The 19,296-nt window shown below is 42.0% G+C and overlaps 2 protein-coding genes across 5 annotated transcripts in view; one reads left to right on the top strand and one right to left on the bottom strand.

The window, feature by feature from the left end:
* Positions 1 to 5,575, bottom strand: part of NGEF (neuronal guanine nucleotide exchange factor) — a 37,491-nt gene extending 31,916 nt beyond the window's left edge. Inside the window, exons 1-2 of one of the 2 annotated variants that reach the window (XM_053986653.1) lie at positions 5,296 to 5,575; positions 1,884 to 1,998 (exon numbers count right to left, since the gene is read on the bottom strand). In XM_053986653.1, the coding sequence (XP_053842628.1) occupies positions 1,884 to 1,998; positions 5,296 to 5,563 (383 nt within the window). In that variant the 5' untranslated portion in view covers positions 5,564 to 5,575. The remainder of the gene's footprint in view (positions 1 to 1,883; positions 1,999 to 5,295) is intronic. The other variant, XM_053986654.1, reaches the window with a different exon arrangement.
* NEU2 (neuraminidase 2) overlaps positions 1 to 19,296 on the top strand; it is a 36,260-nt gene that overhangs the window by 6,511 nt on the left and 10,453 nt on the right. The window contains exon 1 of one of the 3 annotated variants that reach the window (XM_053986677.1): positions 5,629 to 5,718. The exons of the other annotated variants lie outside the window; for them this stretch is intronic. The gene's annotated coding sequence lies outside the window, so the exon portion shown is untranslated. Of the gene's footprint in view, positions 1 to 5,628; positions 5,719 to 19,296 lie in introns of those variants that run through there. 3 annotated transcript variants of the gene reach the window in all.

The following is a 19,296-nucleotide window of genomic DNA, read 5'->3' as shown; positions in this document are numbered from 1 at the left end:
TTACATCCTTGCCTGTGAAGAACCCATTTGTGTCAGACTTGCTGATTATCTTCATGCAAGGAGAAGGGATTGTGACTGCCCAGCCCTAGTATTGATATGGTTGCTGTAGGATGATTCTGAATGTGAAGAGATGCAGCACTGCTGGCCCTCAGGACTGTGGTGATCTGCTCCTGAGAATGTCATGGATCTTCCCAGTCCTGGTCAGAGGTGCGTGTACTGTCTCTTCTGCAGAACCGCTAGCTTCTGCTTTCAGAAGAATGGTTAGTTGGCAGGCACCAGATTTATTCTTTTGAGGAGAAATTAAATGTATTTCTTGAGACCAGCAATATTTTAAATGTATTATCTGCATAATGGCCATTTTTTCCAAATAGAAGTGAGATACTATTGATTACTACAAATAATGGTATTTTTTTAGGCTCTTGCATGCTTTCGCAATGCAGATTTCTAGTGGTTCTCTTATAAATTACAACTGATCTTTTGGAAAAGGAAAGAGGACATGGGTTGAATTTGAGCTGGAACTTTGGTCTCATTCTCTGTTAAATCTCTGTGCTCAATTTCAAGAGATGCCACTCAGCAGGACTGCCTGCTTTTTAGCAGACACATGACTTAGAACCTGTACTGACCTGCCAGGCTCTGTGCACAGCAGCATCTTTAATACAACCAACTCCTAGCATAGGCTCATTGTTTCTAGCTCCAGGGAGAATCAGAAATTGCATATTTCAGAGCTGCCTAAGTGCCAGTGTCAGGATGTCAGACTGACAGTGATGATTATGCCCCAAGGAAAGGAAGACAGATAGGTTTGACATTGCAGCAGACTGTGGCTGTCTAGTTTCATATGCTCAGTTTATGGCCAAGGGGCAATCAATTTTGGCCAAGGCAATTAATTTATTTAAATCAAACTTGACATTTGGCTAAAATTGTTCTGTTGGAGTCCTCTCCAGAAGGAAAGGTGCCTGGGAAAGCACTCTGTACTACCCCAACACAGCTGGTCTCAGTAATTAGGACCAGATGGTGCAGCAGGATGCATGCACCCTTAGAGGACAAGTGCTTACTGCTTCCAGCTTGATCTACAATAGAAGGAGGGACTATCTCATAGTTGTACACACAGGAGGTGAGTAGTTGGAGAATGAGTTTGGGAGAAAACCTCAGTTATATTTGAAAATGTAGGGATAGGTAGCTACTCCTTTCTCTGCCTGGCTGCAGTGGCAAGAGAGCAGGAGTGAGGGCAGATTTATGGGATGTATGTAAATTTCTGACATACAGGACCAGGGTCTTCTGCTAGACCTTTGTTGTTGAGGGATTTAAGCCAAAAAGGACTACCTCACTGAAAGCCTCTGTTGCTTATCAGTTCTTTAAAGTAAAAAGCAAAAGTCTGGATATTTTAGAAAAAGTCTTTGTAGCTACTTCTTTGGCTATAAAATCCTGTTTTCCATGCAGGATTGTGTAACAGGCTTCAGAAGAGCTCTCTATGAAGGCCAAGAATGGAATTACCCTGATGCTGGGATGTTCATAACAAAATGCCCACAGGTTCTCCTTATTCTCAAGAAACTGCTTAAGGCAGTCTGCCCAGTTTGCTAACACTGCTGGGTGATCCTACATCACATTCCCCTTTTTTCCATCTTCCCCACTGTCTTCTTGTTCCCCCTTTTTCCTTCACTGTCTTCCCCAAACCCACATGGATAAGACCCTTTTACCACCATGCTAATACTCTGCTGTATAAGTCATTAAGACTGAAAGCAGCACCACAAGTCAAGGTGAGAAGGCATGGATCAGAGCTACAGATAAATCCAGCTGTCCTTCCCAAAAGAAGCATTCTCACTCTGACACCACAGACTAGTTTTCAGGGAAGGCATGGGGAATAACCTGCATGGGAACCTCCTTACCTTTGGATCAATAATTCATCTAAAGTTGTTGGATCAGAGTTTGCTGGAGATGGTGAACCCTTATGTGATAAAACACTCAGAGGCTCTTTGATGGGCTCATAGTTTTTGAGTGAACCTGTGATATAAGAGAAAGCCAAGAGGGTGTTAAAACAGTAATTTTTCTAATTTACCTTTACTGTATGTAGTGGTTTGTTGACACCAAAGGCAACAGGAAAACCACAAGACACAAAGGTGGTTACATTTTAGGTTTGATTTTCAAACAAGATTGAAGTGTCATCCGCTTGTGTAATGCAAATGCAGCTGAGAAAAGGTGAATTTGGATTTAGGGTATCAGTTCTTATGTATGAGAGTAGCATTCTCACCACTGCAGGCTGGGTCCCAACATGAGTGATTTTCAGTGCAATTATTTAGGCAGAAAATGTTCAGCTGTGTGTGCCTGTGCGTGCCAATATTTGGTTTGACAAATCAAGGCTTCATTATTGCTCTGCTTTACTGCATCTGCCTTCTGAAGATGTTCAGTTTACTAGATAAACTGAAGGTTAGTTTTGGTGAGAGAGGAGCTTTACTTTTAATTGCTTCTCCAATTTCCCTCAGATGAACCACTGATCCTTTCACAGGGAGTCAAAGTTGCATTAAGTCCAAGGCTCACTACTGCAATAGTTGGCAGGAGAGGATGTGTCTCACTTTTCAAATGAAATTTCCCATTGTTTGAGGCTTGTTGATAAATGGCCTTGCTGTTTTTTATTAGAAATATTTTATTCTAAGTCATAATTCTGTTTGTCTTTCACACTGGTGACAGCACAGTCAGGTCAGTGCTCTGACTGAAGAAGGGTTCTGATACACCTTTTAAATCAATTTTCAGATGTGAGAGATGACATCCAGAGTTTCAAGACTTCCTAAAAGAGAGCCAAGGCCTTATAAAACAGTAGTGTGAGTTATTAACTTTGAATAGTTTAAACACTTTATTCTTCTGCCAAAGAAGATTGCTTAAAAAAACCAAAACAACCCAACAATTCTTTTTCCAGTTAAAGAAAAGCATCTATTATGTTTTACAGCTTCTTGGCTATAAGCCAAAGCTGGGCTGGTGCAAAGGGTGCCTATATGGAAGCCTTCCCTCAGCTGGATTTAGATAATTTTAAATTGTTTTTCTGTGATCTCATTTCTTGAGTCTTTATTTTTCTCATTTCGTATCCTACTCTGTCTTTTCAGTCTCTTCTTGTCTTCTTGCCCTCCCCTCTCCTCCCCTCCAGTTGTTCCCTAAGCAAAATGAGAACAGGTTAACACTTGAGCTTGAGTCACATTCTTGGATAGCTGCTGTTCAAATGGGTTGGAAGGCAATATAAAATAGCTCACCCATCCCTTGCTTCCATACATGTCAGCAAATGCTGTCAGAAGTTCAAATGAGGCTGGTTTAGAAGCACCCACTGTCCAGTTTCAGGGAGAGGGAATGGATTCAGGGAAGTAAATAGAGAGAGCAGAAGTGCTGCTTACACAATCCTAGCTGAATTTAAAGGCTGTAGGTCTGAGGAGGACTTGCTACCGTTACCTCAGATAAAGAACTATTGCTCCTAGGGCAGGTCTTGCTGTATGGACTGGAGAAGAGACACGTTCCCCACTATGGACTGCTGAACAATTGCAGGCATGGAAGGAAAAGCCCTGTTTGGAACCAATCCTGTTTCAGAAGTGGTAATACAGGGAGGGGAGTGGCAGAGAAGCACAGGTCAGCATTGTGGATGCTCTAATGAGTTGCTAAGAGAGAAGCCCTTCTCTTAACTTGTCCTTCTTCAATGACACTTGCCAAGACATAAGGGATGTCCTCCTCTGCCAACATCCTGATGCCATCATGCTCCAGGTCTATGAAGAAGGTGAATCCTTCTGTGCTGGTGCTGCTGCACTGCCAGCTGCAGATTGCAGAGGTGAGGACCTCCTCAGCAGCTGTGGGGACACTCTGACACCCGAGAACAGGAGGGAAGGTGGGTCTGTGCTGTGCTAGCTCTGCAGCAGTGCTCCGGGAGGCGAGGAGAGGGTGGCTCTGCTCTGGTCCTGTCTGCACCCACAGGGTAGAGAGCAGCTCTGCTCTGGCATAGGCAACACTCAGTTTATCCACAAACTTCATTGCAACAGTAGCTGAATATTAAACAGGAGCTCTTTGCTGCTGTCTACTTGGAAACTTGGAGAAAGGAGGGAATTTTCCTTCTGTCCATGCCACAGGGTTGAATGGACCTTTATACTGAAATAGCATGGCTCCCTTGGTGAGGCAGGCAGGACACACCTATTTTCTTGGGGACATTTCCCACACCCCTTTTATTTGGGTGGTGGAGGATGTCTGTTCTTTTTTTTCTTAAGGAACTTGATCTACTTTCAGGAGCTGAAGAGGGGGCTTTACTGATACATAACAAAGCAATAGCTTTCAGTGGTTTGCACAGCAGTGGAACATAAGCAGTGGTTATCTTCTTGATTCATACAGCTATCCAAAGTTCATAGTCCAGAGCATTGGTTATGTTAGATTATAATCTGAAAATAGGATAAGGTAGCTTTGCTGTGAAGGAGTTTTAAAATTCAGCATCTGGGAGATGGAAGCAAAGGGCATTTTCTATGTTCCCCGTTCCAGGTCTCTCTCATTTCAGACTTAGATTAAAACCACTTCAATTTCCTTCATGCAGCCCTGTTTCCAGTGCTTCTCAGTGTGTTGCAGTAGCTCATTTCCTGGCACTCTCTTAATTTCTCCTATCTTTCCCTTGCTTCTTTCACAGACAGCTGCTCAGACAAGGTTCCAGCTCTGGCACCTGAAAGATGCCTGGTTCCAGCCTGGCCTTGCAGTAATGCTCTGTACTATTCATACTCAGGGAAAGCCAACTCATTCCTTTTCTATTGAAGCCACGGCTGAATGCATGTATGTTATGGATGGTGCTCCTGTTATTTCAGGCTCCTTTTTTAAAGGGAGCCTAGGTGTTTCTCACAGCTCTCTTCAGTGCAAAGTAGCAGTAACTGCACTTTCGTGAAGTCTTGTTTGTCCCTCAGAACGAACCATTGCAATTTCCTCTGGTTTTGCTGGCTGTTTTCTGTACTTTTGAATATGTAATTTCTGTATGTTAAAGAAGTCCCTGCTTCATTGACAGCTTCATGTCTTTCTCTAAGTTATTTTTCTCTTAAAGAGCAGAGGAGTGGCAGTGCAGAGTCCCACGTATGTTTAGATTCTCTGTCATGATTTCTTTAAACATCCAACCATTTTATATTTCCAAGCTGAAAAAAGAAGGATGGCACTCCTCTGCCCACTGTGCTGTAGGGCAGGGGTGTTCTGTCATGTGCTGACTGCTGAGCTGCTTTCTATCTTCCTGTCCTTCTGTTCTATTGACTCCTCTAGTTTCTAATCTCACTGGAAAAAGAAGCATAATGCTGTTTGGGTACTCACCTGTAGCATGCTGCATGTGCATTGTCTCTCTCGAAGTCTTTCTTTTCCCTCTTTTTGGAAGCCTCATGGATCGGTAGTACCTGGAATTCCTTTGAATAGCAATGTATTGTGTGTGCAAGTCCCCCTCGTGCGTCACTGGGTTAGCACCTGCTGACTCTTCCTCACCTTCAGAGACCGAACCTGACTCTCTCAGTACGTGCTGAGAATGGCCCTGCCAGAGCCCACCACTGGAGAGCCTGTGGGTGGCTTCTCTCCCATGCTCATCCATGGCTTCCAGAACTTGTCTCTATGGCAACTGAGATGGTGGATCAGCAGCAGAGCAGCAGAAGACAGGTAGCTTCCAAAACTCCATCAGCTTTATCTGGATTAGAGCTGGAGACAGACAAAACAGAACGGAACAGGAGAAGAGAGGACAAAGTTCTGGTTAGTTCAGAGGCCATAGTCCATCATCTGATTAGGATAACAGGGACTATACAGGACTTTTTATCGGAGATCATTCTGACATCATCACCTTACAAGCCTTATTCTAATGTCCTGAACACTGTTTTGATATGCTCATGGTTGTCATTCCATGACATATGACAGATGTTACTGGAAGAATGTTATATTTTGGTTTGGTATTACTGGTTGATTTAGAGTGTATAACAGATAGTGCCCATGTCCTTTTTTATGAGAGTGAAAATATTACTAAATAGAAGGTAAAAGCTGAAGAGAAAGCTCCATAAATCTGTCTATTATCTGTATAGTTCTCCATGTAATAGAGAAGAATTAATGCCTTTTACAGGGCTGGGTGCCTTCTAATACTTATCAACAGCACTCACTCCTGCCGTGCAGATAAGTGAAGAAAAATCCATAACTGTAGAGCATGAAGGTAGAAGAGACAAGGTTATAGAGTGCAGATGCTTGATTTGCTTTCTCAGAATTCCCGTCCAGTGCCAGTGTACCTCCTCATTCACACAGTGACTTCAGCACAAAAATCCTCTGCTCTGTGTGTCAGTATGTGGACTATGCCAGGGCTCCCAAGAATTTTTAGGAGGCACATCACAACAGCAAAACATCAGTTGATCCTTCAGCCTTTGGGGGACTGGGTAAAATGTGAACGGATTACTTAAGCATTCTCTGGTCCTTTGCTGAATTCTTTCAGCTGTCAAAATCTTCCTGAATATGATTTTATGACTGATGGGGCTGTCATGAGTAATCAAAAGAGATGCTGTATAGAAAATGTGAATATAAAATCGACAGCAGGCTGAGAGAAAGGCATAAAACTGTGCTGTGGATTAGTTAGATGCTGTTTTAAGAAGTCACATGTATCATTGGTTTGTTATGTTACAGTAAATCCAAAGCACAAGATAGCTTAGAAAGTAGGTGTTTCCATTTTTTATGGGTCTTCTGCAATCTCTGAGAACTCATGTGTTCCATAAACATTCCTCATGCTTGCCCCTGGTGTCACTCTAGCAGACCCTGGGACGTCAGGGACAGTTGGGCCATCATCTGTGAATCCTCTGCTTTCCAGTATTTTTTGAAGGCACTATGATTTATCCTTACAAAGAGAAGGTCACTCCCTGAAATCATGCACTGGGCATGAGCTTCTTGGCTCTACAGAGGAGAAAGTCTGCTTTCTTCTTTCATAACCTAACCACAGCATGCAGCTCTAAATTTGGATCCTGACTTCAGTTCTGCCTTTTGGGCTGTTTGGAACTATGGTGGTTGCTCTGGGACTGTTTCCAGAGTTAATGGAAGTGTATGAAGGACGTATTTGTTGTTGGTGGTTTTAAGTTTGGTTTGTAAACTACTCTGAGGTATGGAGATTCACTAAGCCTACTTCTTTTTCTGTGAGTATGTGGAACAACGGAATAAAAACAGCTGCTGTTGGAGATAGTTTGAAAAGAAAGAAGAGGCTACTTCTTTTCCTCTGCCTTTCTCTGTCCCAAGACTAGAGCCCCAAAGGCTTGATCCTTGCAACTGTGATGGAAGTATGTCTTCTAAGTGGACTACAATTAATATTACAGCTGTAATCCTACTTAACCCCAACTCTAACAATTGTTAAATTTTTTATTTATTTCTCTTCTATAGGTTATTTTATGCCTTGGCACTCGAGGAGATGAACCTATAACAATCTCCTCTACATCAAAGTTCCTTTGTGCTTCAAGTGGCCACCCCTTGTCCATGTGACTCATACTGAGGCCTGTCTCTCTCATGGCTTTTGCAAAGCTGACGTAACTTGCAATGCTTTGCAAATTGCTGCTGGTGTTTTATTGAAAAAGTGGATAAAGTTTTCACAGGAGCTGCTCACCAGTCAGGAGTAGTTTCAAAACCATTAAATGTCCAAAGGGGTCATTAGGCAAAGAGATGCACATATGTGCATGGAGAAGACTGTTTTCCCCTTTCACCTACCCAGTGAATATGAGAGTACATGGATGTCATTGTTGAGCTTTTACAAAGTTCCTTGGCAGAGAAGGAGCCCCCTGCATGGCCAGGTGACACTCAGCTGGGTTACCCAAAGACTCATCTATGTGTTCAGTACCCCTGGCAAACCTGTGTGCTTCTCTTTGCCAGATACTCCTTCTTTTGTTCATCGGAGGAGTAAAGGGTGCCTGTCCTGAAAAATTAACTTGTTTCCAGGTTATCAATCAGTCCCTAACAAACAAGATCCTTGACCAGAAACAAAGATAGCAATGGATGAGAGAGAGACTTTCATGTTTTCTAGGAGAGGTAGAGGGGCACTCATTTAGTGTGGTGGTTATAAACAATATATACTGTTTTTTACTTTCTCCAATGAAGAATTCAAGAACAAACTGCATTTCTGAAGTCAATACTTCTGATTTCAAAATTGATACTCTAAGAAAGTATTGAGAAACCATTTACTGATATGTCAATCAAATAGTCCTGACTTTTCCAGTAATTAAGGTGTATTAAAAAACTAGGGATATATTTGAAGGATACATTCAAATTTAGTATTACTTTTTTCTGGTAGCAGTCAAACTATTCTGTGACAGAGAATGGCTCAAGCATGTGTGGACCTTAACTACCCCTGTCTGAGTGTTTGTAGAGAATTTTTGAAGAAGGTATTAATCTCTGATAGTCAGAGGTAGATGAGTGCCAGGTCTTTTGTCAGGAGTAACCCCTCCCAAGTACAGTCACATGCCACCTTGAAATCACGTGGCTTGAGTCACCACCCACCTGAATGTGCTTTGCAGGCAAACACTTCCCTGGAGCTCATGGAGACCAAAGTAGCAGTCTGTAGGGAAAAGGGAAAGATGACAACAGTGAAGCCAACAAGTGATGCACATACAGCAACACTAGAAATATGCATTTTGACTCACACATAATCCAGCCTCCAGGAATTTGACTGTGTAGAAATTTTACTTGCTTATGTAAAAAACTGGCATTTACCAGCAAATGCCATGAATTTGTACAAGAACAGCTGAACTCAGGGATGTTGGGTAAGATGCTAATACAAGCTGTAAAAGGGACTGAGGTTCCTAGAACAGTGTGGACCTGGACATATGGATGTGTGTAGGAAACAGGGAGCACTGCTACCTCTGGGAGGGTGGGAACTGGAGGTGTTTTCAAGGCATGGGCTGGCTGTGGATGTGACCACTGTATAAAGAGAGTGGACTTAGAGGAATATGAAGGGTATCAGATGTATCAAAGGTGTATTAGGTGTAACTTCTGTTAACCAGTTAGGGCTTTTAGATAAGGATGCTTTTAGAAGCAGAAGCTGCAGACTGAAAGCTGAGATTGCAGCCATGTAGACCTGCAGGTATTTCAAATGGGTTTATTATGGGCAGTTTGATGTGGGAGTTTGGAGCAGGAGGTACATTCTGGCACCAGTTGAGCATCTCTCCCTCATCCCACGATGCGCCAGGCAGGCACAGCTAAACGAGTCATGGTAGAGGCAGACTGTGTGGTCTGTCACTGGTGGCAGCGCCGGTGGGCACTGGTAGCAGAGGGAGCTGCTGGGGGCTGGCAGCCCTGGAAAGCCACCTGGCTGCCTCAGCTGTTGCTGAGACAGGAGGGGTGCAAGTGGTGTCTGAGCTGCTGGAAAGAGCCATCTCCTTCCCTGCCAAACCTGCTGCTCCACACACCCTGGCCCCTCTCTCAGTGGCAGTTTTCCAGAGCTCCAGCACAGCAGAGCAGCAGCTGGATCATGGATTCTTTGCCTCCCTAGTACTTTGTTGTCCTGGATAATGGACTATTTTGGTGTGCCTGGTGCTGGCCCTGATCTGACAGCCTGTGTCTCTGGGAGGATTTTTTCTGCACCCTCTCTTCCACTGCCACAAGGTAATCATTTATGTGGGACTTACTTGGCTTCCTGTTCCCAGCCTTCCCTGTGATAGAAGGGGTGCAGCAGGACAAGACTGGTGGCTCTTCTTGCTGGTGAATCCAGTCCTTCAATAAATTCCTAATTCCTCTTTAAAGTGGGAAGGTGTATTGGCTGACTGAAAAGTGTTAAGCACTGTAATAAGGAAGTTAACACAAGGATTTTGAAATTAAAACTGCTCAAATTGCTGATATTATACAACACTGTTGCCCAGCCTGGAAGAGTAATGAAGATTGCTCAATTAATACTAGAGACAGACTGAAATCTCCAGCTGTGTGATTCAGGGATGTTTCAAAGCAGAAAATAACAGGTATGAATACAACTTGACTGAATGGTTTGCCTATATAGGGACATGCAGTCACAGAAGAATTGCATGTGTCTGACTGTGTCCCTACCACCACCAGGAATGAAGGTAACAGTGTCTGAGTGTCCACTCAAAATATGCAGGTGGCTGCTCTCATCACACAGGGCAGTGAACGCCTACTCTGTGTTACCTAGTGCTGTGTTAGTTTTGCCATCAGCTCAAATCCATCCATGGCTGGATGCCCCTTTAAATGATGTCTAGCTCCACATAATTTTGTTTTGGGGCTCAATGCAGAAATTGCTGTCTTGGCTGTAGTGTGTTTGTGCTGTAGAAAGGCAGAAAATCTTATAATCTTTTCTTCCTTTTTATGTGTTGAAGTCATCTCAAGTGTAAAAGCTCTATTAATGACTCATCTGGAAGGTTTTGTGTGCTGAATATAGGGATGCACCTTTCATGTATATTTGATGAACCAGATAGCGCTCTTTCAGGACAGAATTTTGACTTCAAGCCCTTATAAATAACATGGCTCCTTTAATATTTCTTCTTTAAATGTACATGCAAATACTAATTTAGCTGCATCTTAATGGTTTAATTTTAAAATGCTTTTCTTAAAGTCTTGTGCAAACCAAAACCAAACTTGTGTCTCCCATCAGCAACAGTCCCCATTACATCCCTGCTCGTGTGTTAGACAGTGACTTTTGTCCATGTTACTTGGTTTTAATTGGAGTGGAATGTCATCTCTAAATTCTTTCACTCTGCATGATAATGAGGCAAACCCAGCTCTGCTGGTATGCAGCACAGTCCAAAATCCAGCAACAGGCCTTACTCATCGACAGCCGCTCTTGCTCATGCGGGTGCCAAACCCTTAAGGAGTGCCACATGCGAGAGGACCCTGGCAGAGGCTCTGGGACTCTGCCCAAGCTCAGGCCTGCATTTGCATTGGGAGATATTTCTGTCTGAGTCAGGGGAATACTAACACCCACAGACTCAGCCCTAGGCTCTGGCAGATTTAGCTCTCAGCAGATGCAGCTATGAATTTTTTTAAGCCTCATCAGTGGTTGAGGTGAAGACTTGGAACCAGTGTGTGGCGCTCTCACGTGTCCTGCTGAGCCACCCCTGCTCCAGGGGGACTGACTTTCAGCAGAAGGATGTACGGGCGTGGTAACATCTTACCCTAAAGCTCTCACAGCCCTCAACTGCCTGACTACACAAATATCTATATTTTCATTGTTCCTGGCTGGGATCACCATCCTTGGAAGTGTTTATAATCCTGATGCTTTCTATTAAGTGGCAGCAAAAGACACTTAAGCGCATGTCCAGAGCAATGTACATGACAAAGGAATTTCAACTATTTAGGTGCAAGGCCAAGGTATTATTTGATTAAGGCACAGAGGTAGAGACAAACAGGTGGAGCATGAGAACAGACTGACCAGATAGTAACACATGGACCAAAGAGGTTCAGAGCAGAAGCCAGAGAAAATTAGACCATGAGTTTGGGAATGCTGGCTGAAAGAATATAAAGTAGTTTGACCCCACATGTTTCCATAAATTAAACATTTTGAGCTCATTTTGTAAATAAGATTGAATTCTATAACCAGCCTTAACAGAATCAAACGACAACCACTCTGATTGTGAGATAGTCTTTCAGCTGAGGAAGCTAACATAATGGTTCTATTGCCATGATTCTATGCTGGTACCTTATTTATAGCAAGCAAAACCAAGACAGAATTATATAGTTCATTACACTTTTGTGACAAGAAAACCCTTTTTGTCTTGCACATGTTACAGAGAACCTGTTTTAGAAATACTTCAGCTACTAAAAATAAATACATTGGACCCATATAATAAATCCTCCAAACCATGTGCTTTTGAAACCCTCAGACCAAATGAATGGGGATGGAGAGAGAAACCAGTACATTTAAAGTGGCTAAAAATTACTCAGATGTTCTTACTAGCTCTAAAACTGTTTCTGGAATTAAGTCTGGCATTGTGGGTAGCTCTATGCATAAAGGTAAGCCATGTGTCCATACGACCACCAAATAAGTGTGTTCTACAAATGTTACGACACATGACAGAAGAGGATACATGCCTTCATACAATTCCCTCTGCATGAAACATGACCTATTTCACTACTTTGTTTAAATTAACTAATATATATATATATATACTTAGTAAATAACAGTAAAAAGCTGCATATTTTTCTGCTGCAGCATGGTTTATCTTTTTTACTGTTTACTGATTCTTTATGATTCAAAAACAATTATCTAAAAGGATGTGCTTTCTTATATGCTGCTACTAATTGTCATCCTTGCTCAATCCATGCAACTCAGTGAGTGGTCCAGCCCTATCCCATTGAATTCAATGCTTCATCCCCTGGGCCTCATGTAGTAGATGTAGCCATAGACAAGAGCTAAGGTGTTAAAGAATTTCACCTCTGGAGCTGTACTACGTATGTGTATATGTACATATAAAAACACACACGTTCCCTACAGCTGTGTAGAAGGAGTCAACCTCATTTTTAAATCATACAGAAGAGCACAAGTGGAAATCTAAAAACTTTTCTGCTTTTTATTATAATACTAATAAAACAAAAAATCTGACCTTATTTCTATTCCTTTCCTTAAATTATTATACATGCAATAGTGAAATTGCATCTTTGCTCGAAGATTTTGAGAGAGTCCTGAGAAATAAAATGTTTAAAACTCATCCTTGTTCTTCTGACATCACTGATATCTCTCTACTAACAAGAACTCCTGCTTCTAGAGGAACCCGCCTTTCCTTCTTCCTGCTGTTTATGAAATGTTCTTGCTGTTGATGCCATCCCATTCCTTATTTCTGCTGAGAAGATACTCGTGAAATTGTTGCTAAGTAGCTGTGGTTGAAAACTCTTGAGGTTTTCCAGGTTTATCTCTGGAAGTTAAGTGAATAATTAAACACCAAATCACTGCATCTCCTAGGCTGGGGGGAGTACACAATTATCAGCTCAGGGCTTAGGGGCAAATCACAGGATGTAGCCTCAAAGCAGGAGATACCCATGTACTCTGCAAGTACATACACAGGAAGGCTCTCAGCAGTCTGCCTGGTGCTCTCTTCTGTTTTGCAGGATTGCACGTGGGAGTTGTGAGTCCTTGTTCCTTTTTGTTTGTTCTGTTTGGGCTGTGTGAAGCCTTCTAGCCACAGAATGTGTATGCAATGTAGAAGTTACTTTAAAAACTTAAAGCACTAAGCTATGGAAGCTTTAGTCTCTGATGAAATGATTTAGTCAAAAACACAGTACGAGAAATAATATCCAGGGCATAATGCCTTGCTGAAAGCAGAGAGGTTTAGTAATTCTAGAACACTTGGAAAAGGAGGATTAATAGATGTCTTGGTTGAAGCTTTTCAAGACAGACTCATTAGTAAGCAGACAAGCCAAGTGTCCCTTGGGCAGACAAGACCTGTGCTGCTCTTGGGGAAAAACAGAATGATGCCCACTTCTATTTCTAGATTTGCTGGTTGTGTATTAGACACTTGTTATGGAAGAAATGAGCATGGGTGGTTGTTTGAACTGCAGAAAGGTAAGAATTCATAGGATTTTTCATTTGAAAGGTTCCATATAGAAGCAGGGAAAGAGAAGGCTAATTTTGTTCATCAAGAAATAGTAGAGTTCTCACTTTTTCCTCCCTCAGTGTTTATTAGGTGGAGGGTCCAAGGAGTGCCTGTTTAGTGAATCTGCTTGCAAATGTGTAGCTACAGGAGAGCCAGAAGTCACTAAGACATCAGAATCCTGTTAGGCTGATTACTGCTAGTTTGAAAAGCCAGGCAGGTTTGGAGTGCTGCTATGCCATGCTATCCTTGTCAACTGCATCAAGCTAATTTCAAACATGACATAAGCTGATTCTATTCTTACAGCCTGTTACTCTGACTGCATGGGTCTTTAGTAACTCAGGAAAAGCATTTGATACACAACTCTGGAAACTCATTAGCAAACAGCATTGACCAATGCAAACTTCCCCTTCAAGATAGCCGTATTTAGACCCTGGTGGGAAGAGAAGCTTGCTGGAATGCAACTCCCAGTGCAGAGTAGCCTCTTCTCTCCCCATACTAGGGGACTAGCCCAGGTCTTAGGCAATCAATCCCAAGCCTTCCCCACTTGCCTCTAATTTGCCAGCTGCAGACCCAGCCAGCATGGTACTGTAGAAAACAAGGGACATATGCAGTGTTCTGGCTGCATGTATATGCCCAAGGAGTCTCCATCTTGTCAAATTAGTGTCATGCTTCTGCAACTGCAATTCTGTAGCTCACTTTACCCAAGCGCTGGAAAAGGTTGGCAAAACTTTCCCTTCTGGATCTTTCCTTCTAACAGCAGCTTTTACCCTCCTCTTCATTCCCAGTTTTCAAGCACAGAAAGAGGAAGGCTGGGACGAGGGTAGTTAATCTCATGGCTGTGGCACAGGATAGGGTTCTGGGAGCATAGATGGATTTTCTTAGCTCTACTGCAGTTCCCTGGGAAATCTGGAGCACGTCAGTCATAGTTCCCCATCTCTAGACTAGGAGTAGTATATTATAGTTTGTGAATACTCCAGCATTTTTCTATAGTCTTTTTTTCTTCTGAATTACTTAAGCAGGAACTCAATATAAGTGCAAGAGCATGACATGAGATAACCTGACGTGCTCAAAAGAACTCTGGAACATACTGTAATTAAAGGAAAAATGAACTAGATTGAGTATTCTCTTGGTTTTGGTTATTTTTCGTTTGATGTTTTCTATATTTCAGTCCCCAAGTGAAAAGCAAGCATCTTGTCTAGATTTCTAGTTCCTCAGTGGCCCTGTTGTTCTTTTTAAGTTTTATTTGAGCTGACTGCAACTGCTCCTAAAAAGGGTTATTGTTTTAGGAATTGCTTCCTTTTGGAAAAGCAAAGTCCAAGTTTTGCAGATTGAGTAGCCTGCTTGACCTGTTTTATCATAGACATCTCTTTCCAAGATGATTTCATATAGGAAAGAGAAGGCAAGAGGGAGATGAGACTTCCAGATTGTTCCAGGCTTTTACTGAGTCTTGTCAATTTTCCTTATTTTAGATATGATGGGGCAGTTTCCATGGGGTCGTGCTTGGAAACATGCATTATTTCCTCCCATAACTATTTGAGGGGAAAATTATAATTGCCTATTGAAATCATAGAACAAGCTACTTTCAAAAGGAAAATCTGAGTGAAATCCCCAGGCACTGGCCACATACTCAGGGACAGATGAGGGTAATTGTATTGTTAAAGCATTTTATGTTGTCTTGCAAATGTCCAAAATATAGCAATATGGGACAATGGGTTCTTTGGGTTCTTCTTGTCTGGAAGTTACTGTGGTGTTTCACACATCTGTATTTAGAGTTTTTCTTAAAGTAGGTTCAAATTAACAGTCCCAATTTGTATCTGTAGAAAATCAGCCCTGAATAAAATACCTGTCTGTCTGTTAAAATGGATGCCAGCCAATTAGTACTTCTTGCAGGTTCAGCCAAATATTCTAAATAGTTTTCATTATTTTAGTGCAATTTCCTACTTTCAGCTAGGTCTGGAAGTGACAGTTCCACTATAACGGTTGAATCTGTTGATAGTTTAAGATCAGAAGAGCTACCTTGTTCTTATGAAATTTGAGTCCTTGTTTACTTTGTGCATTTAAAAATACACATAATTGCTGGGAGAGAGTTCACAGCTACACTGGATTCACAGCAATTGGCCTCCTGAGAGTGAAAGGAAAAATTGGCTCAGAGGAAGGATCAGCCTGGAGGTAAGAGGAAAACAGGCTGTTTTTCATATTTCCTGTCTTTATTTATATATATTTTTTAAAGCAAGATCACACATAAACTGTTTGACAGGAAAAATCACAACTTGTGCTGCTCCTGGAAAAATACACACAGCTTGGTTGGTTTGGGAATGTTTGCTGTTCACTTGGTCATATGAATGCCATTCTTTGCAGTCTAGGTCTCCCCTCTGACTAGGCTTCTCCCTGTGGGTGGTGGGTTTTATGCCTACCAGGTTGTCCCAGTGGTGTCTCTCCTCTCTGTCAGCCAGTATTTCAACAGTGTCACAACTGTGCTCTCTCTGGCTTGCACAGGACTCCTTCAGTGTGACTTTGCTTGTAGAGCAAAGTCAGTTCTTTCTTGGGCACTGGATTTGTGCCTTTGTTTGTGGCCTGAGGTTTCCTCCTCGGGCAGTTCCTCTTCCAGCATCCCCCCAGAATAGGATTTTACTCACCTGACACTCAAGGGCTGAGCCAGTCTCTCATTTGCCGTTGGGATGAGGTATTTCCATAAAGTCTGAATTAAACTCCCCCAAATTGTTAGGGATTTGCAATTCAGTTGTGAATCCAGAGGCAGGTATGTCCTACAGAAGTTCACTGTCCTTCAGTCCTTGTACCTTCCTGTCAGTTAGACTTGAGAGTAAAGTGTGCCTCAGATTTTGTTTGCTCAGTTTCCAGAGTCACAGCAAACACAGTTTAAAGGAACAGCTTTCTCTTTACCAGATAAGTTAGTACAAATATGCCCTGAACGTCCTTTGCACTGCTTGTGCCAAGGCTTAATGACAGGGGATTGTTAAACCTACCGTATAAATCTTTAACAACTGGGCGAAACTTCAGTCCAAATCTGCAAACTCAAGTGGAAACAGTAAATAGTATTTGCTTCCATTTTTAAGGCCCACTGGATGAGAAACTGCTCTTGCTTTACATTATTTCCAGCCATTTGAGATGAAAAGACCTACATGTTTATGACTATTTTTAGATTGCCATTTCTTAATTTCATGTGTGTTCACATACCTGGGCACTGGGGTAGATACAGCAGAGCCAGCTTGGTTTTATTTTAAGGCTTTTTGGATCAATCCAAATGCCTATGATAATTTTCCCTTTTGAAATAATTTCTTATTACCGGACTACTTGCTTGCTGTGATTTGAACGTCTCTCTTCTGGGGGCATCTTAGGCCCTGTGCTTCAAAGGAAGACAAATATTAGCGGTTGCTTGGATCAGTACTATTCCTAGGAGAGAATTTTCCCTTCATACTTGGATAACTCACTTTGTATTTTTAAGACTGCATTTGGATTGACTCTTAGAAAAAGCATCACATAGCCTGCTGAATTTGATGCTAATCTTTCCTTTGTTTTTTATTTTCTTTTTGAAGTTCACTGAACTTGCCAGGTATCTTGTTCATTTCAAAATATTTTAATTGGTCACAACATTACTCTTTTTAAAATGCAGCTGTATGCCCAGCCTACTCCATGGAAGATGTTCGCTGAGTTAAGCTTGGGTTAATTTGAGCTCAAGCATAATAGATTCATGGTCACCAGTGTCAATGTCCCTTTATACCAGCTGAAGGTCTGGTCTGGCATAGAGGGCTGCCAGCAATTAATCCTGTAATGATTAATCAAGGTCGCCATCAGGCCTGTGCACTCCTGGTCTGAGAGCTGGCAGGACTCAGGAATGAAGGATGCAGTGGAATTTGGGCTTCTATCTGTTGCAAGACTTGCCTAGGGTGAATTTAAGCTAGACTTGTGCTTCAGATTTGCTCATCTGAGTGTCCGAGCACTGCAGAGTACATGAAGCAAGAAATGACGGTTTTATTGCATTTTCCAATCGTTAAATTGCTGCAGTGACTCCTCAGTGGGTTTTTTTTGAAGGCTAAATAAATCCTGCTTCTACAATCCTCTTTTTGTATTCAAACCTCACCACCTCTCTTCCTTTGCTTCTCATAGATCATGCCATTCATTTTGCTAACAAAAATAAAGTGTATTTTCTTTTTTCTTCCAAATGGGCAAAGTAAATGGAGAAATGGTGTAATGTGTATAATAGGCAGGCTGTTTTTAGGGTGTTGTCTCTCACAGGGTGAGGAACCTTCCCTGTGACAAACCCATGACTCACCATAGAGTGCCAGAAGGCTTACAGGTCTACTATGGGATAAGGCTGTTGCCCTTTGAGTTAAGAGAATATTTTTTTTATTTTGTCCAATTTTTTCCACAAGGTGAGGAAATAAATTGTATTTACTGTGAGACAGGAATCAGCAGCAGGATTCTGTGCTTACTCCTCCTGATGGAAATCAAAAGTAATATAAGTGGAGTCAGTGGAGTGTGAAAGAGTACAAACCCAAAGAGTACCTGCTCCTCATGCCTGTTGTACCTACAGTTGATAAGGATAGTAAGGTGCTCGTCTCAAATGTGCTCAGAGGCTCTTTTCCTTAACTAGAATTGGCATTAAAAGAAAACAGTGGATGTTTTCTCATCTAGTGAACTCTGTTTCCCAAAGATCTCTGCCATTAGCATTTGCTTCTTACATTCATAATTATTATTACTTTGGCTTTTTCTTGTTTGTCTTTTTTTTCCTCCTGAGATATAACAGACTTTTAGTCAAAGCCCAGGTCTGTAGGATTTATCCTCTGCACCAAGGATACCATGTTTCCCAATGCCTGGAAAGCAGTACATCATGTTTTAACTTAAAATTTGCAGTACTATGTAATTGCTGCTTCACATGATCTGACCCCACAGACCTCTTGATTTGAACTACAGCTGCTTGACAACAGCAGCTACACTGTACAGCACAGCAAAACCACTGAATTACCTGAGCCAGCCTTGCCTTTCTAATGATGTTGGGAATCAACGGAATCAAGTTTGAGCATTTTGCAAGGGAAATATACATTGGCAATTTTTAATGGACTGCCTGTCACTCACTAGATCTACCATTTCTTGTTTTCCTGCCAATTTTTCACATACACTCATGAACATTAGCTTCTCAATTCTTTTCCTCAGCCTCCATTTGCAGCTATTGCGATATCTTTCCTAAGAGGTGGCACCCAAAACTGAACACGGTCCTCCAAATTCAAATGCTCCATTGTTCAGGATTCTGTCATTATATTATCTTCTGCATTATTTTTATATCCTCTTATTAATGCACCCACACACCCCATTTGCATTTTTTAACCTTTTTAAAAACGTTTTCATTACAACAATCAGATATAAGGGCAATGAAGTAAGTGTGGAACAATAGAAGTGAAGATTTTGATCCTCCTCAGACCTAAACCTGTTTTAAACTTCAGTGGTGACACTGACTTTGATTTACACTGAAAGGAAAGAGGAAGGATCAGGCTGTGCATGTCTACAGTGGGACATCAATTTTTGATAATTAATAAGGAACAGTTTTGTAAAATAGTTTCAGAACACAACATGTTGTTTGGGAAAAGCACATTTTCTTTTATCAGAAGGCAGGGGTTTTGCAAATAGAGGTCTGTGCTATGGGCTGGAGGCTGAAGAGCAGTGCCGGAGCCTGGATGCTGGCTGTGGTGTTGGTGGCTGCAGGGAAGCAGTGTGGGGCACCTGCATGTTGATTGTGGGACTGTCCTGCACTGGGATTCCCTCATTTTAA

This window comes from Vidua macroura, chromosome 10 (assembly GCF_024509145.1).
Source record: "Vidua macroura isolate BioBank_ID:100142 chromosome 10, ASM2450914v1, whole genome shotgun sequence".
NCBI classification, from domain to species: domain Eukaryota; kingdom Metazoa; phylum Chordata; class Aves; order Passeriformes; family Viduidae; genus Vidua; species Vidua macroura.
The sequence above is the reverse complement of the archived record's forward strand: the minus strand, read 5'-3'. Positions and strand labels throughout refer to the sequence as shown.